Here is a 27,388-nt window from a genome sequence, read left to right as displayed (position 1 = left end):
CACGCTGCCTGGAGCTGCGCGTACCGGCGTTCAGGGAGTGCGGCTGACGGAGAGCCTCGTCGCGAGAGCCCTCCAGACACAGGCGCAGCCGATCGCCTCTATCAGGACAAAGTGAGGCCCTTCTCTGAACACTGGATAAGTAACTGCCGAGAATAGCTAACGCATCACTCTAAAACTGGCCCACACGCAGCCTACTATTTGATGCAGAAACACCATCTCTTTGCTTACAATCCTTACCAGACACCCCTAAAGTGCTTCAATGTCCTAGAGTCCCCACCTAAGTTTCTCACCGTCCATCAAGCTGACAAAGAATGATAGTCCCTCTTGAGATCCCATTTTCAGGAAACTTCCAAAGCCACTTTTCCTCCAGTTAAACATGTCCAGGGCTCTCTCATCACCACTCACAGCTGCCTTCGCCAACTGAACGAGGTCCCTTTGAAAGGCAGATATGACAGGAAGTCAGGATTCCTTATAAGAAGATGTTTCTTATAGGAAGGTATTGTCACTACAGATGTGCCCAGAGCAGCTGGGGGCTATGATCCAGTTAGAAGAAGCCACATCCCGCCCCACACCAGCCCCCTGGGGATGTGGAGACAAGGCCATCACTCACTTGAGCTCCTACTTACTCGCCAGGAGGGGGGAGCCGGAAGATGCAGTGAGTTAGGGGTTTTCCATGATCGTGTTTCAGCAGGGGCGTCCCTTGTACTCGACCCCTTTGGTCCAACCTCCACAAGAGCAGGACACCGAGCTGGAAAACCCCACACCATGTGGAGGAGACACATTCTTACAGAGTGACCGGGGGAAGGCGACAGTTACGCTGTGCCACAGAACACAGGCTGATTCCTTTTAAACAAAACGACAGAACTCCTACACGCGCACTGTCAAGTACAAATAATTCAAAAATCCTCCACGAAGAAACCAGAAGCCCTCCTGTGTGCCCTCTGCCCTGGAAACAACAATGGTCACGTGTCCAGCTTTTAAAACTTCATTTTAGAATAGATTTAGATTTACAAAAAGTGGTAAAGTCATTCAGAGAAGTCTCATTCTCCACCTTGAGCTTCTCCTATTAGCAGATTGTACTTAGCGTGGGGCAGCTCAGAATTAATGAGCCGATACTGACATATTGTATTAACTAGAGTTGTGCTTTATTCACATTTCCTCAGTTCCTCCCCGACGCCTGCTTTCTGTCCCGGGATCCCTTCCAGCGGCCACAGGACAGGTGTCACGTCCCCTCAGGCTCCTCTGGGCTGGGACAGTGTCTCTGACTCTCCAGCTTTGAGGAGGACTGGTCAGGGTGCTGTGGGACGTCCCTCCGCCGGGACTTGGTTGATGCTCTTCTCATGACTGGACTGGGTTGTGAGTTTGGGGAGAAGCCCACAGAGACCACGCACCCTCCTCGTCACGGCACATCAGAGTCGGTGCCGTCGACGTGACTTGTCCGTGTTGCTGCTGCCCCTCCTCTCCTGGCTTAGGTCCTGTCTGTGACCTTGTCCCCTGTGAAGTCTTTTTTCTCCCCCTCTTGGTCCCACACTGTTTGGAGGGAAGTCACCTCCTTGAGCATGGACCGTCTACATAAATCGTTTGGGGTTCCTCAGCATGTGAGATTTGTCTCTTCTCCACCACTGCCTTAATTATTATAAATTGGAGGGTATACCACTACTTATGTCACAGACGCTGACATTCACATTCAGGTGACAATCCAGCCCCACTTTGTTTATTTTGATGTTCCAGCTGTGGCCACTGGGAAGTCTTCGGTTAGCTCCCGTGTCCTTCGGACACACCCGAGCTGTGGGCTTTGCGAGCACTTCCTTTCTTGCTGGCATTACAGATTCTCTGGGCTCACCGTCCGGCCCCGGTTCTAGAATCAGCCATTTCTTCAAGGAGCTGTAGCTCCCGTTATTGGCGGAAATCCGAAGAAACCAGCATCTGGTGCCAGGTGTTCAATAGGTTCAGTTTTTAGTCATCAAGGTCTTGAACTGAGGGTGCCAACCAGTGCCAGAGGTCATGGTAGGGAGACAGCACTGTCACAACCAGTCCAGGAGGCCTCTGGCTGGGATGTAAGCTCTGCTTTGCCAAATGGCACTATCTCTACCCAAATCCACTTGCAAAGAGGCCCTTTGCTGTGAGACAAGGGCTCCTTAAGATCAGCAGACACAGGAGCACTCACACTCGCCCTCCCACCCGCAGGCAGGCCAGGCAGCACCGCTTCATCGTAAACAGGAACGCGCTTTCCAGATACAGATGACCCTGAACGACTGGGGTGTGAGCTGCGTGGGTTCGCTTGTATGTGGATTTTTCTTGACAAATACGGTATAATGCTGTAAAAGTATTTGCTCTTCCTTATGAGTTTCTTAACATTTTCTTTATTCTAACTCACTATAAGAACGGTATGTAATACATACAAGATACGTGGTAATTGACTATTATTGGCAAAGCTTCTGGTCAACAGTAGGCCATTAGGAGGAAAGTTTTAGGGAGTCAAAGTTATACTCAGATTTCTGACTGCGAGGAGGCTAACGTCCCTATCCCCCAAGTTGTCTGAGAATCAGTCTTAAAAAGCAACTTGCACAGTAAATCTCTTAGAAGAGTTACAGTGAGTCAAATGTGCTCTCCCTCAGGTTTCTGGCTAACCAGGGGTTAGACTGAAGACAAACCCTGAGCTGTGCCATCCCGGTTGTGGCAACTTCATTCAACACAATTTATACAATCAGCCTCAGACAAGTGACCCTTGAAGGCAAGAAAGTTACTCCTGAATGCAAGAAATCCAGCGCTAGGCAAGAGCAAGAGTTTATTGTAATAAGAGACTCCTGAGAAGTCAGTGTGCTCAATGTACCATTGTCGAGACATACTATCGCTTCAAATGACGAATAATATGTTAGGATCTATGTCGTAATTGAAAAGAAGTACATGTTTGGTCATTCAGATCTTCACGACTGGTTCATGGCTCACAGCTGCTAAAGCCCTGGGAATCCCCAGGATAAGGGCCACAGTGGCGTCTTCTGTTCTATTACTGAAGGGGACTTCTGGTCGCTGCCCAAGGGCGGGGCGGGCTGCCAGGACGACCAACCACTGATCAGAGGGCTCAACTTTCAGTCCTACCCTAACCTCCAGGAAGGGGACAGGGCCCCCGTCCCCAGGTTGAATCAATCACCAAAGGCCAATGACTTCGTCAATTTGACTATGCAATGAAGCTCCATAAAACCCCAAAGGACTGGGTTCGGAGAGCTTCCAGGTAGCTGACCACCTGGAGGTGTGGGGGGAATGGTGCCCAGAGAGGACTCTGTGCCCTCCCCAGACCTCACCCTGGGCATCTCCTCGTCCAGCTGTCGGTTCATCTCCTTTACCCACCCTTCAGTAAACCAGTAACACGAGCTGCTCTAGCCAACTGGAAGAGTCCAAGGACGAGGGACCCTCCACTGTGCAGCCTGTGGTCAGAAGTACAGGACTGGGGACTAGCGTCTGGGGTGGGGGCAGGGCTGAGCCCCTCACCTGTGGGGCTGATGCTGTCCCTGGGTGGATGGTGTCACAACTGAACTCAGTTGTGGGCACCCCGTGGTATCTGAGGAACCCCAGCTGCCAGCATGCTGGAACTGGCTCTGGGAACCTGTAAGAGGTTCTCTAACAGTTTACACTGAAACTGTCCAGAGCTGGCTCGCCCTGTCCTGGGTGTGCTGACGCTCCCATCCAGCTCTGAGTGTGCAGGGAAGTGGGACCTGGTGCAGGCAATTCTCACCTTTATCAATGGAGCTTCTTCTAATGGACACTTGGGGCAACATCCACCCAGCGTCCCTTGTCCAGGGCTCCCCCACCTCCTTGGGCACTGCTGACTGCTATCCACGTGGTCACTGGGCCCGAGCTGGACTTGGGACGGCAGAGGAGGAACAGTTGTCTCTGGGTTTATGGGGGGTGAATGCCTTACTTTCCAGCAGCTAGGGGTGCAGCCTTGTGAATGGGGTGGGATGGCAGAAAGAGATGACTGTGGCAGAAGGGGTACACTGCTGGGAGATGTGTGTCCGGTGGCCCCTCACTCTTGGTCTAGACGTCCTGAAGCCGGTTGTCCTCTTGTCCAGGGACTGTGGGACACTCCAACAGCTTCAGGTTAAGTGTCCCTTCTTACTTCAGGTAGTGGGTTGGTTTCACTGGTAACCAAACCCACCCTAAGCAAAACGGTCTGTGGTGGGAGACGGAAGACCCTCAGCCAAACCTGGAAAGGAGGGCTGTGGTGGCGCAGCACTCCAAGTGCTTGTTCATTCAGGACTTCTTTTCCTGCTTGAGCCTGTTATTTTTTTTTTTTTAAAGATTTTATTTATTTATTCAACAGAGATAGAGACAGCCAGCGAGAGAGGGAACACAAGCAGGGGGAGTGGGAGAGGAAGAAGCAGGCACATAGCAGAGGAGTCCGATGTGGGGCTCGATCCATAACACCGGGATCACGCCCTGAGCCGAAGGCAGACACTTAACCGCTGTACCACCCAGGAGCCCCGCTTGAGCCCATTATTAATCAGGACCAGCACCATCTTAGATTTTCTTGGAAGTATCAGGATTTCTGTTCTTAAATATTTTGACTCAGAGGTCTTTGACAGCACAAGCCTGGGCTTCCTTGCATGCTTGAGGAATCTGCTTTGTTAGTTGTTTCTTTTTTTTTTTTTTTTTTTTTAAGATTTTACTTATTCATTCGACAGAGAGAGAGACAGCCAGCGAGAGAGGGAACACAAGCAGGGGGAGTAGGAGAGGAAGAAGCAGGCTCCCAGCGGAGCATGGAGCCCAATGTGGGGCTCAATCCCAGAACGCCAGGATCACGCCCTGAGCTGAAGGCAGACGCTTAACGACTGAGCCACTCAGGCGCCCCTGTTGGTTGTTTCTTGATGTAGTCAAGATGATGATGAGATTCGATGATCTTGAGTTCTTTTATTCCTACAGAGGATCTGCCGAATATTCCACAGCAGGGACAGGGGAAAGATCATCAAGGAACTAGAAGTGTGAGGGCAGGGCAAGTCATTAGGTGGAAATTGAATTGAAAAACAGAAGAAAAATCTAGGGGCGCCTGGGTGGCTCAGTCAGTTACACGTCTGCCTTCGGCTCAGGTCATGACCTCAGAGTCCTGGGATGGAGCCCCCATTGGACTTCCTGCTCATCGGGGAGTCTGCTTCTCCCTCTCCTTCTCCCTCTGCCTCTCACTCTGGTTGTGCTCTCTCTCTCACCTGCTCATTCTCTCTGTATCTCAAATAAATAAATAAAATCTTAAAAAAAAAAACCAGAAGAAAAATCTAGAAAAAAGGGCAAGAAATCGATACCAAAACGGGCAAGTGATTTGATCAGAAAAGGGTACAGAATTGGCTCTTATAAATAATAGTCCACTTCAATAGCAAGAGAAATGCAAACTAGAACACTTCTGACACAACATTTTACTTAGCAGAATTCCAAATTTGGATCCAACTGGTGTGGGGGACAGGCTGGTGTGTTGGTGGGAGCCAGTACTAGCCCCACAGGGGGAGGCCTGGGCACCCACCACTAATGCTCACGCCCTGGGACCCGGCCGCCCCACTTGTAGGACTTTCTCTGAACTTCTATGCACGAAACAACATAAGCATGAAGTTAGCTACCACACTTCTGTCTGTTTAGCAAAAGATTGGAAACCACCGACATGCTTATCAGCAAGGGCCGGTGAGGACCTTGTAACAGGCTCAAGTAACAACGCGCAGGCTCAGAGAGAAGGAAGGTCACAGTGCACCAACGTGGAGAGATGTGCAAGGCAGGCGTACAATGAAAAAGCCAGAAGCAGTGCAGTGTGCACCATGTGCTACCACGTCTGTGACGACGAAGGAGACAACACCCTCTGTGTGGTACTTCCCGCTCAAACAGCCTCATCTAAAGGTGACCACAAGGACATGATCCAACAAGTCTCAACTGAGAGACATTCTGCAAAATAACCAGTCTGTACTCCTCAAAATGTTGCTGTCACCAAAAACCAAACATAAGCAAAAAAAGAAAAGACAAGACCATGGAACTGCTGTTCATGATTAAGGGAAACTAAAGAGAAGGGGTGGAAAAACGCAATGCTTGGTCCTTCACTGGACTCTGCATTAGGACAAAATTCAACACAAACGTGACGGGACAACCGTAGAAACTGGAAAGTGGCACGTGTCCCGGGTGCCGGCCTCGGCGCCAGCCTTCCTGAGTGTGAACGCCATGGTGCAGCTCTGTAGACATCCTTGTCCTTAAGAGAGCAACGTCCAAGGATTTGGGGGGGGAGTATGATGTCTGTGACAAACTCTCAAATATTCAGGGGAAAAAACATATATAGAGAGAAAATAGATGCAACAAAATGGTAACAGCAAGTGAATTTACATAGAGTATATAGTGTTCATTAAACTATTCTTTCAAAGCCTTTGAAAGTTTCAAATTTTTCAAAACTGGAAATTGGGGAAAGAATGCATTCATATATGCTGGTGTGTATCTGAAGAAACGGGAGAGGCTTTATGAAACTGTGGCACTGAGGGTGGAGGGGTTGGGTGGGAGGGGAATGGAGGGGATGGGGTGGGGTTGGAGAGTCCTGCCACAATATATACCTTCTCATACTTTTTGCACTTTGAAATGTGGAAATGTATTACCTGGCACATGCAAAATGAATGAGTACATTGTAAAATTTCGGCCATATGTTTGTGAATCGATTTAGGTATAGACCACGGTTTCTCAACCTGGGAACGGTTAACACTTCAGACTGGATAATTCTCTGTTGTGGGGTCTGTCCTGTGCATTACAGAATGTTGAGCAGTATCTCTGGTCTCCACCCACTAGATGCCAGGACACCCCAGCCCCACCACCATTCTGACAACAAAAAATGTCTCTAGATTCTGTCAAATGTCCCTTGGGGGCAAAATGACCCCATGAAGAAGTCCTGAGCTAGACAATGAGGACCAGGGCCTCCCAGGCAACGAAGAAGTGTGCTCAGTGAAGCTAGTGATTCAGGGGTGCCATAAAAACGATAGTACCTGAAAAAGCCACCCCACCTTTACGAATATAGTTTCCTAGAGAAATTCACTTAAACAATTACAGATATACCCGGGCTGCAGAGTGGGATGGTAGAAGGAAATTGCAAACCTTGCTCCCAGTATGAAACAGAATCTGCCATGACATCCATCAGGATCAACTGAATTCAGCAACCACATATTTCTAAAATTTTGGTCTCTAACACCCTTCTCAACATGTATCCCAAAGAGCGCGGACAGGGAAATGCAGGGATCTGAAATCAGTGTCAACCAAGTCTGCTTACCCTGTCCCCTGACACGAGGCAGTTCCCATTGGGGCTCCACTTGAGGACGGTGATGTCGGTGGTGTGTGTCGGGGGGACTGCATGCTGTTCCTTGTCCTGCTTATTAAACACTGTCACTTCTCCAGTCTCCCAGCCAACAGCGAGCATCAGGCGCGTCGGGTGCCAGCACAGGGAACTGACCCGGAACGACCTCTCCATATGTGCATCGGGCACATGCTCACCCTACAACAGGCAAGATGTAAATTCCATATTATGAAGAGAGACAGCTACTCTAGGAATTTCTGGCTAATCAATGATATTGAGATTGGCTAGAAGATATAAAGAGCTGATATTAAAAAATGTTCTACTTAATTTTCATAGAAACACCAAGCTTGCTCTTAGCTGCGCTATGAAAACATACAGTTAACACGTACGCTGACCAGCTTACCAAGGAGGATGACCTCATACTCACAACTGCTTGGTTGCTAGCTAGCATTTTAATGGGTTCCAATACAACTTCATTTACAAAAACATGCAGGGGGCCAAGAGGTCAAGTTTGTTGACCCCAAGGTTCTCTAAGTACAGTCTCTGGGGAGATCCCAAGAGCCTTTCACGGTCTGCAAGGCCAAAGTTATTTTCAGCCCCCTCTCACCTCCAGACTGTTTCCCGAGACTTTATAAGAGTAAGGAACTGTGCAGATCAGGCGACATCAGATAAGGACCCAAGAGCACGCAGATGTCACTATGACCCTAGCTGCTTCGCTGAAATTGCAGGGGCGACAGTGACACTTGTGGAATGAGGGCTGGGAAGGAAAATCTGATTTTCTTTTTGAAGTATGAGGTGTGTCACGCACTGAGAAAGGTGGGGTGTAGGGCGAAGCATGGGAAGTTTGCAGGGCTTCTACAAAGTTTCCAGTATGGGTGGAATTATGCACCCTGAAAAAGATATGTCGAAGTCCTAGGGTGCCTGGGTGGCTCAGTCGATTAAGCATCCGACTCGGTTTTGGCTCAGGTCAGGATCTCAGGGTCGTGAGACTGAGCCCAGCATCAGACTCTGTCCTCAGTGGGGTGTCTGCTTGGGATTCGCTCTCCCTCTCCCTCTTCCCCTCTTGCTCGTGCTCTCTCTCTCTCAATTAATCTTTAAAAAAAACCCAAAAAACACGTAGAAGTCCTAAGCTAGTGCCTGTGATATGACCTTATTTGGAAACAGAGTCTCTGCAGATGATCAAGTTAAGAAGAGATCATTGGAATGGGCCCTGATCCGATGGCTGGCATTCTTCTAAGAGGAGGAAAGAGACATGGAGACACAGAGGAGACACATGTGATGACAGAGGCAGTGGAGTGATGCAGGCACAAGCCGAGGACTGCTGAGGATTGCCAGAAGTCACGAGAAGCCAGGGCAAGGCCCGGCACTGGCCCTCCTCCAGAGCCTTCAGAGACAGCATGGCCCTCAGGAGCCCCTACTCCAGACTTCTGGCCTCCAGAACGGGGAGAGGATACATTTCTGTTTTAAGCCACTCGGCTTGTGACAGTTTGTTATGGCAGCCACACGACCAAAAGTTTCCAACGGCCAGTGTGGCCAACAGGAGACCGGACCAGGGTGCACAGACAGCGCAGAGGGGCCGTTTCTGGTTAGAGGCGTGGACTGACTGTGGAATCTGTCTTACATCCCTAAATATGTCCCCAAACTGAAGAAGCGGTGCTAAAAGAGTTATCCACGTCACAGTGACACACATAAGACACGCACACATGCACCACACACATTCACAACACACACGACACACAACACCCCCCCACATACCACACAACACACACATCACATACCACACTCACTGCACACACACCAGATACATACACACCACGTACCACATACATACCGCATACACGTGCCACACATACCACATACCGCACACACATGCACACGGCACACACACACACCACTTACCACATGCCCCATTCAACACACATGACACACACACACACACCACACTCACAACAGACACACCACATAAATACAAACACCACAACCCACACTCACAACACACACACACGGACACACACCACATACCACACACACGACACACACTCCACACATGACACTCACCACACGTACCACACACATGCACACACCACACACAGACAACATACCCACTCCATGGNACACACGACACACACTCCACACATGACACTCACCACACGTACCACACACATGCACACACCACACACACACAACATGCACACCACACATACCGCACATGCACACACACCTGTACACGCTCCTCACGACACGTACCGCACACATGCACACACACGTGAGGACAAAAGGGACACAAGGGCCAGAAGCCCTGGCAGTCAGAAACACTGCTTCCTAGGACTCACTTGTTCCAGATAAATATCCACGCTGCCTCCTGAGGTCGTGCTGACGGAGGCAACTGCCAGAAATGGGTGAACAGGGTGCCAATGGATGTGCGAAGGAGACCCGACGGCGTCTGGGGCTTCTATTCGGTGGTCAAAATAGAGGGCCATGATGAAACTCAGACCTGGTCAAGGTTGAAACCTGCAGGGAAGAAAAACAGCCAAGTCCTGTTGCTTTTGAACAATGAGAAGAAATAACTGCATAGAATTAGGAAAGACAAGCATCACAAACCTACCATCGTAACCCAGAGCAACTCAGAAGGGCCCCTTAAGACCACGTGGACAACTTTACGTGGAAGAGAGCTCTAACAGGGAAAAAATATATAATTTGAAGCAGGAAATTGGACCTGGAATGATGCAGGGTGCGATGGAAGAGAAGAAAACACTGCCATCAAAACCATAAGAAAAAGCGCAGCCACCTAGACCACATGTGTAAATCTTGATCATTTTAATTCATCAGATTGAAGACAATTTGTATTTCTATAGCTGCCCTTCAAGCAAAAATTTCCAACCAAATAGAAGCAAAACTCCGCTTCACAAAAATACATAGAAAAAGCTAGCATTCAGTTCGTAAACTTTATAAAAGTGTGACAACCAAGGCTGTCTTCTCCACTTGGCTCTCAGGCAGTAGGAGGCAACAGAATTCGTTTGTCAGAGAATTAAGAAAACAAAGCCCTGGCAACTGTGGGGGAAATTGAACTTGATTTGTTTCCTGAACTTAACATCTTTCTCTCCTGGAAAAGATGTGCTTACTGCCCCTCTGCGGGAGGGGTAGGATGGTGAATGACAGGATGGTGACCACGGCCAACTTTTCACACCCCAGAGTCCGCTTAGGGATGCTAACTGGCAGAGGAGTATATCTGTAGGTTGGTTTGCTTTCATTTAAAACTATTCAACGTCATGCCCATTAGGATGGCCATGATCAGAAAAAGAGAAAATAACTGTTGGCAAAGACATGGAAAAAGTGGAACCCTTGGGCACTGCCAGTGGGAGCGTAAACTGGCAGACGCTGTGCAAAACAGTAGGGCAGTTCCTTAAAACTTACACAGAGAATTAGCACATGATTCAGCAAGCCCAGCTCTGGGTATATCCCCAAAAGACTGAAAGCAGGGACTTGGACAGATCCTTGTACAGCCATGTTCACAGCAGCACTAGTCACAGTAGCCAAAAGGTGGAAACAACCCAAATGTCTATTGACAGATGAATGAGTCAACACAATATGGTGCACACATAGGATTATCCAGCCTTGAAATTCTGACAGGTTACAACACAGATGAATGTAGACGACACTATGCTCAGTGAAATAAGCCAATCAGAAAGGGACAAATACAGTGTGTTTCCACCTATGAGAGAGACCCAGGATAGTCAAATTCAGAGACAGAGAGTGAAACAGTGGGTACCAGGGCCTGTGGCACTGGGGGACAGGGAGTTCGTGTTTGACGGACACAGGGTATCTGTTTGGGATGATGGAAAATTACTGTTGAGGGATTGTGGGGATGATGACAGAACATGTCAATGTGCTTCATGTCACCTACTCATTCAATACATGCAAATAACTGGAGTGATAAATTTTACAGTATGTATATTTAACTACAACAAAAAATTGTGTAAAAAATTACTTAACACTGCAATGCTCTATCGCTATCAGTGGAGTGGGGCATGGACTGTGCCATTTGCTTTTGGCAATGCAATAGCTGTATCAGAGGAAGCCTCGAAGGCTCAGCGTGGATCTAGAGAAGGAAATCCCATTCAGTGAGAAGCTAAAGGCACAGAGCTACAAATGAACATATACCCCGAATACTAAACAAAGGCCCACTTTCTGAAGTGGTGTTCTCACTGCCACAGGGAGAAGAGTATGTGTTGGGAGCTCCTGGTGGCGCACCCAGGCAGTGGCTGAAGGAGAAGCGGGGCGGGGCACTGGAGTCCAGGAAGCAGCAGGGTCCACAGGCCTCCTAGACACACGCATCACTGAGGGGACATCTACGCTGGTCAAGGCTCTGGCTTCAGAGTACAGTACTGACACAAACTTTCATAAAGTCATTAAAATTGAAAAAAAAACCCACAAAAAAACCTGGGTGTTTATATATAGCAAAGGAAAGCTTTCAAGTTGAGTTTTCATGTGTTGCGGCCACCAAGGGGAAAAACTCGGGCCTACGGGAAGTTCGTATTCACATTTTACTTTGTGAAAATATTCCTCTGAAAAATAAGTAATGTGCATTTTGTTAGACTGATGGAAAAAGAATTACAATAGCATGTAAAGAAGTTAAACCTGGTCTCCTCTGGTTTTGTTTTTTTAATCTCCAACATCATTTTGTAATAAGCATGTATGCCACCTGAACTTTCAAAGACTTTTCTCGTGCCTGGGGTTTTCTCAGAGGTTCTCTCCCCCACATTCCACCTTTGGATACTCAGGAAGCCTCCCTCTGACTTCACTTCTAGGCTTCTCCCCAGCAGCCCCGCAGAGCCCTGTACTTCCCTGCTGCACTGAGATTTCATCGCACCCTCCAACCGCAGGGTGCTCTCCGCCCCCTAGGGTAGGAGGCCCTGGCAGCACCCCAGACCCAAGAACAGGCCCCCCATATGTGAACACGTGGAAGACATTTATTAGCACGGAAAGATGCTCTTGATGTTTTGTTGTAAAAAGTTGCCAGGGCGGATGAATCCACTTTATACATTGCATGACTGTTCATCATTCATTTACCTGTAATTTAATGTTTTTCTACCACGAAAAAGTATCATCTGCGTAATTATAGAACAAGGGCTAGCAAAGCAAACACACGGGGAGAGGACTAGCCATACTGTCCTTACCCACGACATCGATTATGGCATCCGTTCAGAAACAAGGGCACTTCCTCTCCTTAAAACAGACTCAGTCTCGAGAACAAAACAAAAATACTCGGCAAATGTATAAACTTTGGGGAAAAGACAAAAATTCCGTTTGTTCTAAGCGATTTGCTCCAGGCCCCTCCGCCAGAACCCTGTCTTCAGTGCCACCCAGCTCAGCTGAGGGGCTCCCGGCGGACACTGGGACTGCGGTGTGAGGGGCGCAGGGCTGAGGGGAGGTGCGGCTGAGAGGAGGGGGCGGGGGGCGCCCCTGAGAGGAGGGCGGCTGAGACGAGGCGCGCGGCTGAGAGGAGGGGCGCGGGCACTCTCGGCCACACCGCCGGGGCGCCCCCGTCAGCCCGCGCCCCCCGGCGGTGTAGGGTCAGGGCCGCGGGCCGGGGACGCGAGGGACCGCCGCCCCTGTGCGGCTGCAGAGCCCACCGCCTTCTCACCCCCTCCCCTCCCGGGCCTCGCCCGGACCCCGACGGCGCCCGCGGTGGCCATCCTCGCGCGCTGACCTCGGACGCCGCGCCCAGCTCCCGCCGGCCCGGACCGACCGGCTCGGCCGAGGCCGGGTTTCCGGACGAAGATGACCCAGGCGGCCGCGGGACGGGAGTCCGGCCCGCTGCGCCGTCGTTCCGCTCCCGCGCCCCAGGCCGCTCCGGAGACCCTCCCCGGCCTCTTGCAGCTTGCTCCCCGGCCTCTTGCAGCCCTTGCCCCTCGACCCCACTCACCCTTGCCTAGCCGTCGCGCCGTCGCGCGTTGCCCGGACAACGGCTGCGCGCGGTACGCGGAAATTGCCGAAGGTGAGCGCGGCGGACGCCGAGGCCACCCGAAGCTCCCCGAGCGGCCGGAAAGAGCCGAAGACGGTCGGGAGTGTTCGCTAGGCGCTCAGGGCAGGAGTCTCCGGGCGGCTCCCCGCCGGTGCGAGCTCCGCGGTCCTGCCGGGCATTTTCTCCCGGTCGCAGCCGCTGTCTACAGTCAACAACGCCAGCTTGGAAAGGGGAGCTAGGAGGTCAGGATTCGCCTGTTCTGCGCAGAGAAGGGAAGCTGGTGACGTTCCTGCAGGTGTGAGGAGGATGGAAAGCCTGTTGGGACACCTTTCCGACCGCGTCGGTCCGCTGAGAGAGTTTGGGGGAGAAACGGAACACGCCATCTTCGTTAAGATTCCCTCCTCTTTGGTTCATCTTCTTGCCGGGTCTTCTGGACCGCAGGCCGTATGCCGGACTCTGCTTTGTCTCATCTCAAGGAGGAGGGTGTGGTTCAAGAGTATCTCGGAGCAAAGCCACTGGATTCGACTTAACTTTTGACGTGCCACGCTTTGGAGGCCGTACTGATTCCTTGGGCAAGAAGATGGATGGATGGCAGGCAAGGGTACGTCCGGGTTCACCCGGTCGGAGACAAGCCTGACTCGGGACAGATTGCGTTCCCAAAGGCGTTAGCAACGCGTGCCCTGGCCTTTTCGGTCAGGTGTGCTTCAACTTCGAAATTAACTTTGAACCGCAAAGCGATGTCTTGTCATTGAAGAAAAAGAGTTGCTACGGCGAAAAGGTCCACGTAGTTAAAAAGTGAAAAAATAAAAGAGGAAAGTACGGGCACTACTGGATCCGACAGTTTAGGTGCTGGATTAGATAGGTACGGGGTAGATCCCGTTTTTAAAAACCTCATTTTCATGGACACTAGAATTTTTTATCGAAAAAATTTGACATGTAACATGATGTCAGTTTAAGGTATACTGCGAGGTACTTTGATACGCTCGTGTTTTATTATGGCTGATGTGGTGATGTCAGTCCTATCACGTAATTACAGTACAGGATCATTGTCTGTGATCGTCTCACTGTCCTTTGGGTCTCAATGGCTCATGAGTGCTCCTCCCAGGCCCAGACGGCGGGACACCGTCTCCCTTGTCCTCCCCTCCGTACGTTAGATCCCTACGGCCCATGAGTGCTCCTCCCGGGCCCGGACGCCGGGACACCATCTCCCTTATCCTGCCCTCCGTACGTTAGATCCCTACGGCCCATGAGTGCTCCTCCCTGGCCCAGACGCTGGGGCACCGTCTTCCTTGTCCTCCCCTCTGTACATTAGATCCCTACGGCTCATGAGTGCTCCTCCCGGGCCCAGACGCTGGGGCACCGTCTTCCTTGTCTTCCCCTCTGTACATTAGATCCCTACGGCTCATGAGTGCTCCTCCCGGGCCCGGACGCTACGACACCATCTCCCTTATCCTGCCCTCCGTACGTTAGATCCCTACGGCCCATGAGTGCTCCTCCCTGGCCCAGACGCTGGGGCACCGTCTTCCTTGTCCTCCCCTCTGTACATTAGATCCCTACGGCTCATGAGTGCTCCTCCCGGGCCCAGACGCTGGGGCACCGTCTTCCTTGTCTTCCCCTCTGTACATTAGATCCCTACGGCTCATGAGTGCTCCTCCCGGGCCCGGACGCTACGACACCATCTCCCTTATCCTGCCCTCCGTACGTTAGATCCCTACGGCTCATGAGTGCTCCTCCCGGGCCCGGAGGCTGGGACACCGTCTCCCTTATCCTCCCCTCCATAATACACACTAGAATCGAGAGCACACTCCTTTATCGCCGTGACGGAGAAATATGACCCGAGTGCCCAGCGCCATCCACTACGCTAAGGAATTTCAAAACCACACGCTCAGTCTAATAAAGCGCGCGTGGACCGGACTCAATGGCACTTTTACACTTTGTCGTTAACACCTCGGTTCGCGCCGTATTCAAGACTCCGAGCTGAGGCAGCGTTTTCTTCTCACGCATCCGTCAACACGGCCCCGGCCAATCACAGCCCGGGCGCTGCCTCCATTGGCTGTCGATGCACCAATCCGGAGAGACGCACTGGCCCGCACGGCCTCGAGGCTGGCGTCACAACACTACCTGCGTCGCAGGCCCGCCCCGCGCCCCCGCCCAGCGTCTGTACGTGCAAGGAAGCGCGCCCGTTGCTGGCCAATCGCAGGGCCCGTAGGGGGGCGCGCCCGCTGGAAACCTCGAGCGAGCTCGTCCCCGCGCGCATCGCCCCGCCCCGCCCCGCGCGCTGTCCGCCCCGCCCCGCCCGGCGGCGACGGCCCCCCAGCGCCCGCGGGCGGCCCGCAGGACCAGCACCACTTCCTCCGGTCCAGCGTGAGGCCGCAGAGCAAGAGGCTCAGGAAGGACTCGTCGTGCGCCGGGGGCAGCGGCGGCGCGGGCGGCTCGGGGCCGCGCGGCAAAGGTGAGGGGGCCCCCGGGCGCGTGGGGGGTGGGGGGCACCGGGCAGGGGGCAGCGCCTCCGCTCTGCCCCAGGAGCCTGCGTGTCTGGGTCGGAACTACGTGAGGACGCAGGGAGGACCCTTTCTCTGGGCCAGTACAATGGATTCCTGAAGGGTGGGTTTTGTTGTCTCTGCAAGGATCGCCCATGATTTACATGGTAGGCTGTTTTAAACTGCAGACAATGCTTTGGGGAAGGAAAGAGAGAATAGCTGCTGTATCTCTTTACCGGACGTCAGCTGGCCGACACACAACAAAGGAGTGGGCTTTCCAAACCCGTTTCGTAAGAGCCAAACGGGATCGATCACAGGGTCCGACTGGGGCCCATCGCCCTCTGCCTCAGGCATTCTAGGCTCAGGAGTCCTAAAGACACATCCAGATGCAGCTCTCAGAGTCCACGAAGGGGTGTCTCCTAGGGCAGGAGGCCGCGGGAACACTTGTGGCCCGATTCAGGCAGGGAGCAGTCTGCGTGTTTACCCTGCTGTCCCGGTGAGGGAGGGAGGTACAGCTTTGCTGGGGTCCCCACCCCAAAGAGGAGAAAACGCCGACGTGCCATGCCAGTGTCGCTGCTGCTCCCGCGTTCTTGATGGTACAGGTGAGCTCCTCTTTAGGTCCTTTCCGTCTGAGGCCAAGTCTGCAGCACTTTTATGGGTACAGATGTAGTGAAGTTCCAGTGAGTTTTGCAGGAGAGAAACTTTTACTTAGTTCCTTGGGAATTAGTAATTTAAATTTATTAGAAGCTCCTGATAATTTGAAGAAGGAAGGATCTCAGAAACTAACGGAGAGAGAACCATTTTGGAGACCTGTGCCAAATATGTGCAATTACACTCGCTTCTGCCTTCTCACCTGACAGGGCTGGCCTTACCAGATTCTTGGTAAAGATTCTTGATGTAAGCATACTTAAAGTTGTGAGCGTAGAGTAATTTAGTGTGCTCAGAAACTAAACCTTGAGTCCTATGTGTTAATGTTGGTGTGAAAGTTGCTGATCAGTTAGGAAAGCATTGATTTGTTTTACCAGCTTTGTTTGTTTTGTAAAAAATAGTTTTTCACTCCCAGTTACAGGTGTGTCTGAGTTCTCACCCGTAAGCTCCTGGGATGCCTTCAAGGGTTTGTTTGTAGCTTCAGAAGCCCTAGCAGCGTCCACGGCCTTGCCAACTTGGCCCTCTGACCTGCGTTTGCTCGTTTGACTTGTGGAATCTGCCGGAAAGAGAAGCATACTCACCTGTTAGACGAACAGCAGTGACTGCTTGCACGAAACAAGGTGGTGGAGTGAAAGCACTCTCCCGCTGTGTGTGAGGCGGAGTGGTGCTGATGCTTCGGTCAGTTGATGAGGGGAAGTCTGCTCTTATTTGCAGAGTTGAGCGTGGCTCAGACAGAGAAGGGCTCCTGGATTAGCTTCACATCAGCCATTGGCACTTCTGTTCTTGGTTCTTGTCCCAGCGTGTGGCTCGGAGCAGCAATCGACTTTCCATTAGGAAAATGGGTGTTTGTTAAAATTGGTGCTTCTTGTGACTTCTATGTACTTTCTTGTTTTAGCAAAGCAAATATTTCTTTAAGTAAACAATAAAGCTAAATCGTAACTGTGGCTTTTAGGAGTAAGAAGTGTGTCTGCTTTGCTTCCCAGAAAGTGTTGAGCCTGGAGTTTCCTGGTGGGGCCTGATCTTGTCTGCAGGCGTCGCCGTACCCAGGACACCCCCCTCCTCATGCCTCCATAACCTCTGCTCACTTAGCCCCTCCATTAACAGCCAGCAAAGGTCTGGTTCTGACAGCATGCCTGGTAACCTCTGCAAGCGTTTGTCTTGCAGACTGTGGAAAGCTCCACCCTGTGTGCTGAGTGCGGATCAGTGAGGAAATGAACAGTCCTGGCATTTGTTAGTTTTTCACTTGAAAACAGTATAATTTCCATTATGCTTGAGGAGTGCTCCCAGGGCAGTCATTGGCGGTTCTTTGGTTGATCCCTTACCGCTCTGTCCAGTTAGAATCTGAACAGACAGGCATGAGAACCTTGCAGTGAGTCTGGAGGAAAAGTCTTACAGAGAAAAGGAAGTCTGCCTTGTGCTTTTGTGCACACCACTGTGTTTCCTTTCTGTCTAAGAAGACATTCTTTTATCAACTTCAACGAGTAATAATTCTTTTATAGTACTGTTCTGTGGTAGATTCTGTTGAAATTTTAAGGGGCAGGGAGCTAAGACTTAGCATCTGTGTGCCGCACATGTTGCGTCTCTCTTACTCTCATTTTAAGTGGGTTCAGAAACTGAGGTTTGTTGTCTTAACCATTTGACTTGAACGGAAGGTGAGCTGCAGGCTAGAGACCAGTAGATCTGTGTGATGCCAATGCACATGTTTCTTCTGCCCCGCCGTGCCGCCCAGAGTGACCTGAGGGTGCGTTTGAGAATGAGATCCAGAATTCATGTATTTGTAAGAACCTGATCCAGGACACAGAGCCCTGAGGCCCTTCCCCCTCTGGCCAGTTTGTGATCTGGATGATTCTGGGCAAACTGGTCTCTTTCTTGGAGCCTCGATTTCTTTGTCATCTGTAAATGGGGATAATGCCAGTGCCTGGCTCCCTCATTTACTGCAGTAAATAACACAGCCAAGCCCTGCTACAAGTGGTTAAAAGGCTCCCAGCGCTTCTGTTATGGGAAATGTGGGCATAGCTTTGAGGTTAGGGAGCTTCGGAGTCTGGACAGGTACACTGGGTTGGGTGTCACCTGTTGGGAGGTAGAGAGAGGTCCCAGGAATGCTCCTGAGCTGCTGCCTGCGCTATGGGGACAATTGTGAGCAAGGTAGACTCTTGGTTTCTCTGCTGCCCTTCAGTCCCCTGCCCCGCCCCCCCTTCTGCCCAAGAACCTTAATTCCCCCTGACTTTGGGCCAGCTGGTCATGAAATGTGCCATCTCCACAGTTGGGCAGCACTGCCTGGTTTCACTCTGCTTGTGCTCGAGAATCAGTAAATCACTGTACAGAACTGATTTATATTTTACATAAATTACAGGCTGCTTGTAGCTTCCAGGTGTTTTTAAAAGTCATCAGGTGAGATATGTCATCCTGATGTGGTCAGCCTTTGGGAGACAAGTACCATACAGGAGAGAGGGGTGAGCCAGGAGACCCGGCTTCTCCCCCAGAGCTGCTCTGTGGCTGGCTCAGCTGTGGGGTGAAGGGAAAGTCCCTTGACGTGCCCAAACTGTAGGTTCCTTACTTCCAAAATGGGTTGGGTGAGATAGTGCCTAAAGCCATCCTTACCATCACGTTTAGGGGTGAAGGGGTCAGCTGTGAGGACGGGACTTGGGTCCTGTGTGTGTCAAGAGAGTATTCTGGAAGGCAGGTTGCCTGAAAACAGGGTAGCCCTGTGTGTGTGGGCTCTGCCTAGCCCTTGTCTCTGGGGGAGCCCTGGGCAGGGAGTGGTCAGAGTGCACCCCCTCCACCCAGGGGCGTGCCCGCGTGTCATGCAGGCACAGTTTGCTTGTTGTCGGGCTCTGCGGTCACTTGTGTTGTCACTGCTCAGGCATCTGGGCCAGGCCCAGGAGGCTGGTTGAAGTATGGCCATGCATGCTGCAAACTCCCTGTCCATACCCTCTGGGGAGGGAGAGGGACAATCAGATTGTCACAGACCACTGAGACTGTAGCACTCTGATTCTTGTGCCCAGTGTGACTCAGTGTGGTGTTTAATAAAATCGGGTGCAGTGATAACATTGTGGAGCCCACCATGGCACCTGGACAGGGGCACCGGGCTCTGCCGAAAGCCCTCAAACCTTACTGGGAGAAGAGAAGGAGGAAGGCAGGGCATCTCCTCCCTCCCCACACACACCTTGTGTGCTGCACCATAAGGTAGAAGACGCAGTAACCCCGACACGTCGTATTGTGTGACCTGAAGCCCCTGTGCATGGTAGGTTTGGAGACCTGTGTGCCTGGCCACTTCAGAGACGGGCCCTGATGGGACTGTGCACGCTAGAGAGGAAAACATTTGCAACCCAGGGACTCTCGTAAAGTACTGCATTCAGAGTTGCACGGATTACACTGGCTTCGCATTGAAGACATGGACAGAGCATAGATGAATAGGTGAGGGAATGTTTGGATACTGGTTTGAAGGCCGAGCTACTTTTCAAATAACCTCGTTGGCTTTTAATGTCAAAACTAACATTTCTGTGGTGTTTGCTTGTGGAATTGTCCTTTGCCAATCAAGGATACTGTAGGGTTTTCATTTTGTGTCGTGTGCCATGTTTGGTTTCGTGTCATAGGAAGGTGTCAAGACGATAGAGGAACGATTTCATAGCGGAGTCGGAGATGTAAGAACGAGCTTTGTCGTAGGAGGTGGTGCGTGGAAGCACTTAGGATGTTAAGTAAGCGCAGCGTTAGCACCGAAGATGGACGTGAGAAATGCCAGAGGAAGGAGAGGTTCTCAGGTATAATGTGTGCGAGGGATGTCGAGAATTACTGACAGAAAGTCTTCATATTATGTTCTTCTCAAACGTTTTGGGGAGAAGCGGTGTGCCTTTGAGGAGCCCAGCCCGGGAGTGTAGAGGACGCTGAGGCTCGGCGTCATGTGAGGGCTGCGGACACTATGGATTGTGCGTGGGGTCAGCATGGCCCGTGTGGTTCCAGGTCACCTTCAGCTCACAGAACAGGATGTCTCGGGGCAGGGACCCTGCCCCAGGGCTCCAGTGGCACGGCTGTGGCGTCCATGCTGGCTCTGCAGAGACCAGTTGAAGGATGAGCGGGAAGGAGACCGTGTGGAGGGGAGCGACTCGCGGAGGCCTGGTGGGCAGCGGTGTGCGTGATGACAGAAGCCGGCCCGGGGGAGGCGTCTGGATCCAGCTGCCTAGGTGACACCCTGCCTGGGAATGGCCTTGGTGGAGAGGGTGCCCCCTCCGTCACGTCTGGGCTCTGAAAGCAAGCTTGACGCTTGTGGCACCTGACACGGGTGACCTGTGCTATGAGGGGCACAGGAGCGGCCCCTGGGAGACCTTGGCATTTTGCCTCCGTCTTGACTGTGGCATATCATGACCTGAGATGGACAGGTGCACGGAGCACACATGCCATCCTTGGCTTCTCAGAGGTCCCTGTCCTTGTACCACAGACCCAGGCCACGAGGAAGTGTTCCCGCGCTGGGGTCGGAGGCAGGTGCGCCTGCAGACAGACTTCCTTTAGCTCACGTTGAAGCGTCTTTCCAGCTGGGAAGGGGCAGAGTGGATGAAGTGAGGGGAGGCTCACGTGTTCTCCCCTTGAGGGATGTCACTGAGAGCCTCGCGGTGCTGGTCGGCTGCACTCTGTTCGTGTTCCTCACCCTGGGAAGGAACTTTCCCAGACTCCAAAAGAAAGCTCCAGGATAGTGAGTTATTGCCTGATAGGACAGATTGTTGTTACATCTTCTGTCTCTGACCTAAATTAAGTCACACGGTTTTGTTTTTAGAGGTGAACGTCCTCCAAGTGTCCTAACCCTTGCCACTCTTAGCTGTGTGGCTTTGGGCACGTCACTGACCCTGTTAGTTCCCTTCTCTGTCGCAGACGGAGGGAGGGGTGTCGAAATCCCGTTCCCTCCCCCCTCAAGCCCCTGGATCCTTCAGCTCCGTGTGTAATAAGGGTAGAGAGGCATCTTGGCGGCAGCCACGACGGTGTCGTGTGGCTCGAGAGGAAGATGCCCAGGTTCTAGCTGCTCGGTGACCTTGGGCCTTCTCTGAAATGCAGAAGATAGGTACGCGCAGTGAAGAGAGAAAAGAAAGCGAAGCAATTTTCACGTGTTTTCGAGGTGCCATAGAGTCACACGCTCCCTGGTCGAGCCGCAGTGTGGTGTGCCGTCATGCTGCTTCCCCCTGGGGGCATGGGTGATGGGGTTCCAGGCTCATTCAGAAATGTGTGATGGGGCGGGGCGTAGAGGAGGCACGCAGCCTAGCTTGTCCGGAGGTGGAGTGGGCATCCACGCAGCCTTGGGAGGCTGACCACGGCCGCACGGCCGCACCCCTCTAATGCAAGCTCCGGAGAACAGGTTGTGGCCGGGGCAGGTGGTTCAGAGACTAGGGAGGAGGCTGTTAAAGTTGTCTTACCCAGGTGGTATGGAGCTGGCCTTGGAATGTGGCCACAGAAATGGGGACAGGAGGAGCTAGGTGGCGCCCGGGCAGCTGGAGGACTGTAACACAGAAGTAGGCTGACAGGGAAGAGTGGGCTCTGTATTGGAGGCCCTGGGTCTCGGGGTGGGCGAGGGGCCCCTGCCCTGCTCTCTCCTCTCGTGGAGCACCTGCTGTGTGTGAGGCCTGGTGCCAGGCTTGGGCACTGAAAAGTCAGACACTGTTCCTGCTTTCAGAGACCACACTGTTGGGGTCCTGTTCTTGTACTTGTTTCCGTGCGGGTCTCTTGGATACCGACTCCTCATCACGTGGACCCTTGTTCATCCTCTTTGTGGCCTCAGAAACTAGTTGCACACAGAGCGTTGACTTTGTCCTCTACTCTTTTCCTCTGGGCTTCTTGTGCCCCCATCCCCCACCCCGGAGAAAGCCCTCGATTCCACCCAGTATTATTCACGGTTCCTACCTCCGGCCATCCCACTTCTGTCCTTGCTTGCTTCTGTCTCCCCCCTTGGTTGTCACCGTTTTCATTGTGGTGCTTCTGCACAGGTGGGAGCCCCCCCGTGCCCTGGGCTTGGTGTCGTGTCCCCCACAGTCTCTCTGGTCCTGCTTCTCGTTTCTGCTTGAGCTGGAGTGAAGTGCTGAGCCATCCATGTCTGAAATTTGGGGGATGGACCAGATGGCCTGCTCTCTGTCTACTCTGAAGTTTTGTGATTCTACTTTACTTTTAAAAAGCATTCAAGGTCTAGAACGGTGGTCACCAAATGTTAGAAATGGTTACTTGGGGGTGATTGGCTTTCTCTTTTGAATGTTTTGAATGTTCATATGTTTGCTTTATCCTGCGCTCTATCCCTGAGGTTCCTTCCAGCTCAGAAGTGCTTCCATCGTGTTTTCCTTCACTGTTCATTTTCCTTGTCTTGGTCTCGACGGTGCTGTGATCCAGTGAAATCTCACAAGAGCTAGCCACACGTCTGCATCATCGACTTTTCAGGAACATGTGTCTGTTCCATTCAAGTACATCCGGTACCGCTGTGGGCTGACAGAGGTAAACCTGTCGGACTGGATAGCAAGTTGCTGTTTTTTTGGAAAAAAGAGAGTTGATGAGTGTCTCGTCAGAAGTTGGAAAGGACTCTGAAATGCTTTGCTGTGGGTGGACAGCAGCCCTTCCTTGCATAACTCCACCGGAGGAGGTCCAGGCTCCACATCAGCCAGCGCTGGGGTGTAAGAGCCGTGTGCTAGATGGCCTCTGCGACCTGGCCTTCAGTGTGCAGCAGAAGCGTCTGTGGCGCGACGGGACGTGACGCAAAGCCAGTCATCCCCGCAGATGTGCCTGAAAGCCACTGTCACTTGGAGACATTTTGGGAAGTGCTGGCTTCGCTAGTCGGGTCCTGTCTTGGGTTTGCTTTGGTTCGGTGAGGAGTGGACCAAGTAGACGTGCATTGAGTACACCCTTAGCTCACTGGGCAGCACTAGACTCCCTGGAGGATGATTCTGTTGGGCCCGTGGGCCGGGGAGGGAGTGGCTGGAACATGGGCTGGCTGGGCTCTGAAACCCTGAGCCTGACGGTGCCCTCCGCTACCATGCATGTAGGACCGCGAGTACCGAGCTCGCGGACAGAGAGCGCTGGCCGTTTCTGCAACGGTAGAGGTGGTCTGTGCTGAGCCACGAACCACACGTGGGCACTGACCACTAGAAATATGGCTGGTATGAACGAGGAACTGGGTTTTATTCAATTTTAACTAATCAGCATTTACTTCTTGGGTCGTGGCAACTGAATTGGACAGTGCAGCATTTTGGGGACCAAATCAGCGATTTTGGGGACCTAATCATGCTGCCTCCTGAAGTCCCTGAACCGGTGCACTTTCCACACAAGACATTCTCCCCCATTTTAGGTAGTGGCGTGATTTTTCTGTGTGTGCGACCACATATTCTGCTCTCCAGTAGCTGACTGATCTCACACAGATCTGTGACAGTCTGGGAGGTTCAACACGAGTGTCCGTGCACAGTGACCCTGCCTCCCCCTGTCCCTCAGGCCACCCCGGCCCCATGGCTTGTGTTTTTCCAGGGACGGTCTTTGCAAGCATATGTGGATTAGTGGACTTAAAATGTTTCACTTCCTCTGATTTTCTGTGAACTCCCTGTCTTTCGTCCCTGCTCTGGAGGCAGACCCTTGTCAAGGAGGTGAGGGAAGCATAGCAATGGAGGGAGGCCTCTGATTGCCCAGGAAGAGGGCCTACCATGAAAAGCTCAGGAACATCTCACTAGGAAAGCATTTTAACGATGGTCTGCATTTGTTTCACTTTTGCTTTTCAAAACGCTTTTATTTTTATGATCCTGTTTTTACCACCCTGCCCCCCCACACCCCTCAGACTGTTCAGAGTTTGGTGATTGCTCACTATGGATGGTCCTGAAGTTCCATAGGGTGGAATTCCGGTCATTGGAGGGTGTGCTGGGCCTTCCCACCTCTGAGGAAGGAACCAGATGGGTGGGGGGATTGGGTTCGGTCGTAAAAGGTTTTTACATGTGACCTTTGCCTCTCGTTGATGGCCTGTGTTGTCCCAGGAGCATGGAGCTGTCAGTTCATGGCGGCCCGCATGGCACTTCGTCCTGCTCTCCCCTTTCTGCGTAGTCTCCAAGGGCTTGTCACGACATTAGGAACCGATGCTTTCAGAGCACTTGTGAGGTTCTCAGGTCGCTCTCAGAACATGAGATTTTGTTGGTGGAAACTGATCAAGAAAAAAGGGTTCCAAGACCCTTGAAAGATTCTTTTAAAGGCATCATATGATTTGTATTTTATAGTATTGGTTATATCTAAGAGAAGGTGGCATTTCACACACACTTAGATGTTTCTTGAGTTTGAATTTCAATGTGTTGATTTGAAAAGACAGGAATTATTTCACCCCAAACACATTTGAGAAAGGCACTGTGATAGATGACATGCAAGTTTTCAGGTCAAGGGGGCAAAGGGCTGTCTGCCTCCTGTGGGACGTGGTCATCATGCTCTTTCAGTGGGTCTGCAGAAACACTCTTTCTTCTTTTTCTCACTGTAAAAAGATCAGAAAGAGCCGTGAGGTCAGGTCAGAAGGAGGTCATTGCCAGAAAGCCCCAGCATGCACATGGCGGGTCCCAGCTGCCGTCCTACAGTGGTACCACCCACTGGAGGCGTGTGTAGTGGGGCCTTACCGAGCTCTGCAGCCTTCTGGAACAGGTCACTGTACCGTTCTTTTCCTCTCTAAGGAGCTGACGGTGGCGGATCGTCATCTGGAAATGGGTCTGGGGCTGCTCCCGCTGCCGCTGCAGGGGGCTCTCGCTCCTCTTCCCGGAACTTGGGGTCTTCCAGCGGCGAGAAAGAAGAAGGCAAGAAGGCCCGGCGGCAGTGGGAGTCTTGGAGCACAGAAGACAAGAACACTTTCTTCGAAGGGCTGTACGAGGTGAGCTCTGGGGCCAGGACAGGCGGCCAAAACTCCCCATCTCTTTCCACTTTGTTCATGTTTCTCTTTCAGTTTGCCTCTACCTTGCTGACCACATGACTGTGAGATCTACTAGGTCCGCAGTTCGATGGGAGCCTCTCGTGGGCAGCAGCCAAGGGTCCTGAAGGCCTAGGACTTGCCCTCTGACCTTGGCCCTTTATCCCCTCATTGTGACTTTAAAAGCTGATACTAGTAAAGTGGTTACTAGGTGTCTTTGTTTGATTCATTTCTTTGTACTCCAAGAGTCTACCCATTCTTGCAGATACATTCTTTTTTTTTCTTTTTTTTAAAGATTTTATTCATTTATTTGAGAGACAGAACGTGCATGTGCACACACAAGTAAGAGCCAGGGGTGGGCAGAGGGGCAGAGAGAGAGAGAGGGAGAGAGAATCTTTTTTTTTTTTTAAAGATTTTATTTACTTATTTGACAGAGACTTCCAGCGAGAGAGGGAATACAAGCAGGGGGAGTGGGAGAGGAAGAAGCAGGCTCCTAGTGGAGGAGCCTGATGTGGGACTCGATCCCAGAGCACCGCGATCACGCCCTGAGCCGAAGGCAGACGCTTAACGACTGTGCCACTCAGGCACCCAGGGAGAGAGAATCTTAAGCAGACTCCTTGTTTAGCACAGAGCCCAACGTGGGACTCGATCTCGTGACCCTGAGATCATGACCTGGGCTAAAAGCATGGGTTGGACTCTTAACTGACTGAGCCACCCAGGCGCCCCTCAGATCCATTCCTGACTGAAGAGTGGAGCCCTCTCTCTGGGCTTTCCCTTTGCAGTTGAGAGGACTGACTCGGGAGGAGTGGTCCCTGATGGGGAGGGACAAGGGGACACTTGCCACGTCAGTCAGAGCCGGCAGCTTAACCCTGAGAGATGTTGCAGTGGACCTGGGACAGAGTGGAAAGTCCTAAAACTAGAAGCTGCTCCCCGGTCCCACTGCCCAAAGAAACAGCCGTACTCCCTGCCAGCTGTTTGCACTTCCCTGTTTTGCTTTTTCAAGTATTTGTAACCATAGGGAACATATTCCTTTTATTAATATCCAGTGCATTTTCATGGTAGGTTACAGTTCTTTTGCTCAGTATTTTTTTTGGTGCGTGCAAGTATTCTATTTCAGGTGAAATCAAACTGTAGCTTGCATGCTTGCTGCCCATTTTTATAAATAAAGCTTTATAGGGACGCAGCCACGCCCTTTCACTTGTATATAGTTTCTGACCACTTTGACGACAGTGGCAGTTACAGCAGATACTGAGTAGTGCGAGACGTCTGAGTGTTCACCCTGGAGCCAGTCCTTGTCCTCTTTCACCGTCCTTGTATTGGTGGTTGTGGTTCCTTTCAGGCTCTGTTGTAAACGATGTAAACAGTGACCGTCTTCGTGCATCTTCCATATTTTAGACTGCCTCGTTGGGATATAGCCTCAGGAGTAGGTTACTCAGTCAGCAAGGCTTATTCCTTTAATAGCCCGGTAATAGCAGTGATGGAGAAGTCTTGCCAAGCCTGGCAAACAGGGCTCATAGCAGAAAGGGGCTTTGGAGTTGATGGTCTGCAGTGTCCATGAGAGATTAGAAAAGGCAAGGAGCTAGATCTCAGTGCCGATGTCAGAATATTCCTGTGGCTGCCCTTCTCCCTTCGGGGGGCCACCGCTTTGGTTCTGCCATCCCGGTTGGAGAAGGTCCATCCGTCCGTGCCGATGAACTCCGTCGTCCGGGGAGACCATGAAGTACGTGTTTGTGGCTGGTTCCGGTAGGTGCAGAGTCCTTCAAACGAGTTCAGATGTGTTCTCTTTCTCCCTGTGACAGTTGGAGAGGACAGCCTAGAGGCTGCTCTGTATAGTCACGCCCCCAGACTGTGGCTCCTTGAAGTTGTTGGTTAGGCGCAGAAGCCTGGAGGCCCCAGGCCCGTTCTCACGCTGCTGCGCCCCTGCAAGCATTGCTGCGGCCCTTCCCGGGGAGAAGGCGGCGCTGCGGGTCCGGTTCCTGGGTGCAGAACGCAGGCTGAGGCTGTGTTTGTTGATTAAGTGTGGGGGAAGGGTTCCCCATCAGTGACTCGCCCTGCCTCTTTTCAGGTAAATGAGTGTGTGTTCCTTCTCACAGGACCAGCCTTCTTGTTCTGCA

At 51.8% G+C, this 27,388-nt stretch overlaps 2 protein-coding genes across 8 annotated transcripts in view; one reads left to right on the top strand and one right to left on the bottom strand.

Moving 5' to 3' along the window:
- The window catches only part of IFT140 (intraflagellar transport 140), an 87,647-nt gene extending 72,155 nt beyond the window's left edge, over nt 1-15,492 (bottom strand). For 2 of the 7 annotated variants that reach the window (XM_034670655.1, XM_034670654.1), the window contains exons 1-4: nt 9,631-9,777; nt 7,274-7,495; nt 627-748; nt 291-433 (exon numbers count right to left, since the gene is read on the bottom strand). In XM_034670655.1, coding sequence (XP_034526546.1) covers nt 291-433; nt 627-748; nt 7,274-7,495; nt 9,631-9,777 — 634 coding nt within the window. The other 5 variants (XM_034670656.1, XM_034670652.1, XM_034670653.1 and 2 more) reach the window with 5 other exon arrangements.
- The window catches only part of CRAMP1 (cramped chromatin regulator homolog 1), a 56,331-nt gene continuing 42,021 nt past the window's right edge, over nt 13,079-27,388 (top strand). The window contains exons 1-3 of the mRNA XM_034669592.1: nt 13,079-13,295; nt 15,463-15,714; nt 25,045-25,238. Coding sequence (XP_034525483.1) covers nt 13,079-13,295; nt 15,463-15,714; nt 25,045-25,238 — 663 coding nt within the window. The remainder of the gene's footprint in view (nt 13,296-15,462; nt 15,715-25,044; nt 25,239-27,388) is intronic.

This window comes from Ailuropoda melanoleuca, chromosome 10, assembly GCF_002007445.2.
Source record: "Ailuropoda melanoleuca isolate Jingjing chromosome 10, ASM200744v2, whole genome shotgun sequence".
Taxonomy (NCBI): Eukaryota; Metazoa; Chordata; class Mammalia; order Carnivora; family Ursidae; genus Ailuropoda; species Ailuropoda melanoleuca.
Note: the sequence above shows the minus strand (reverse complement) of the source record. Positions and strands in the feature narration are given on the sequence as shown.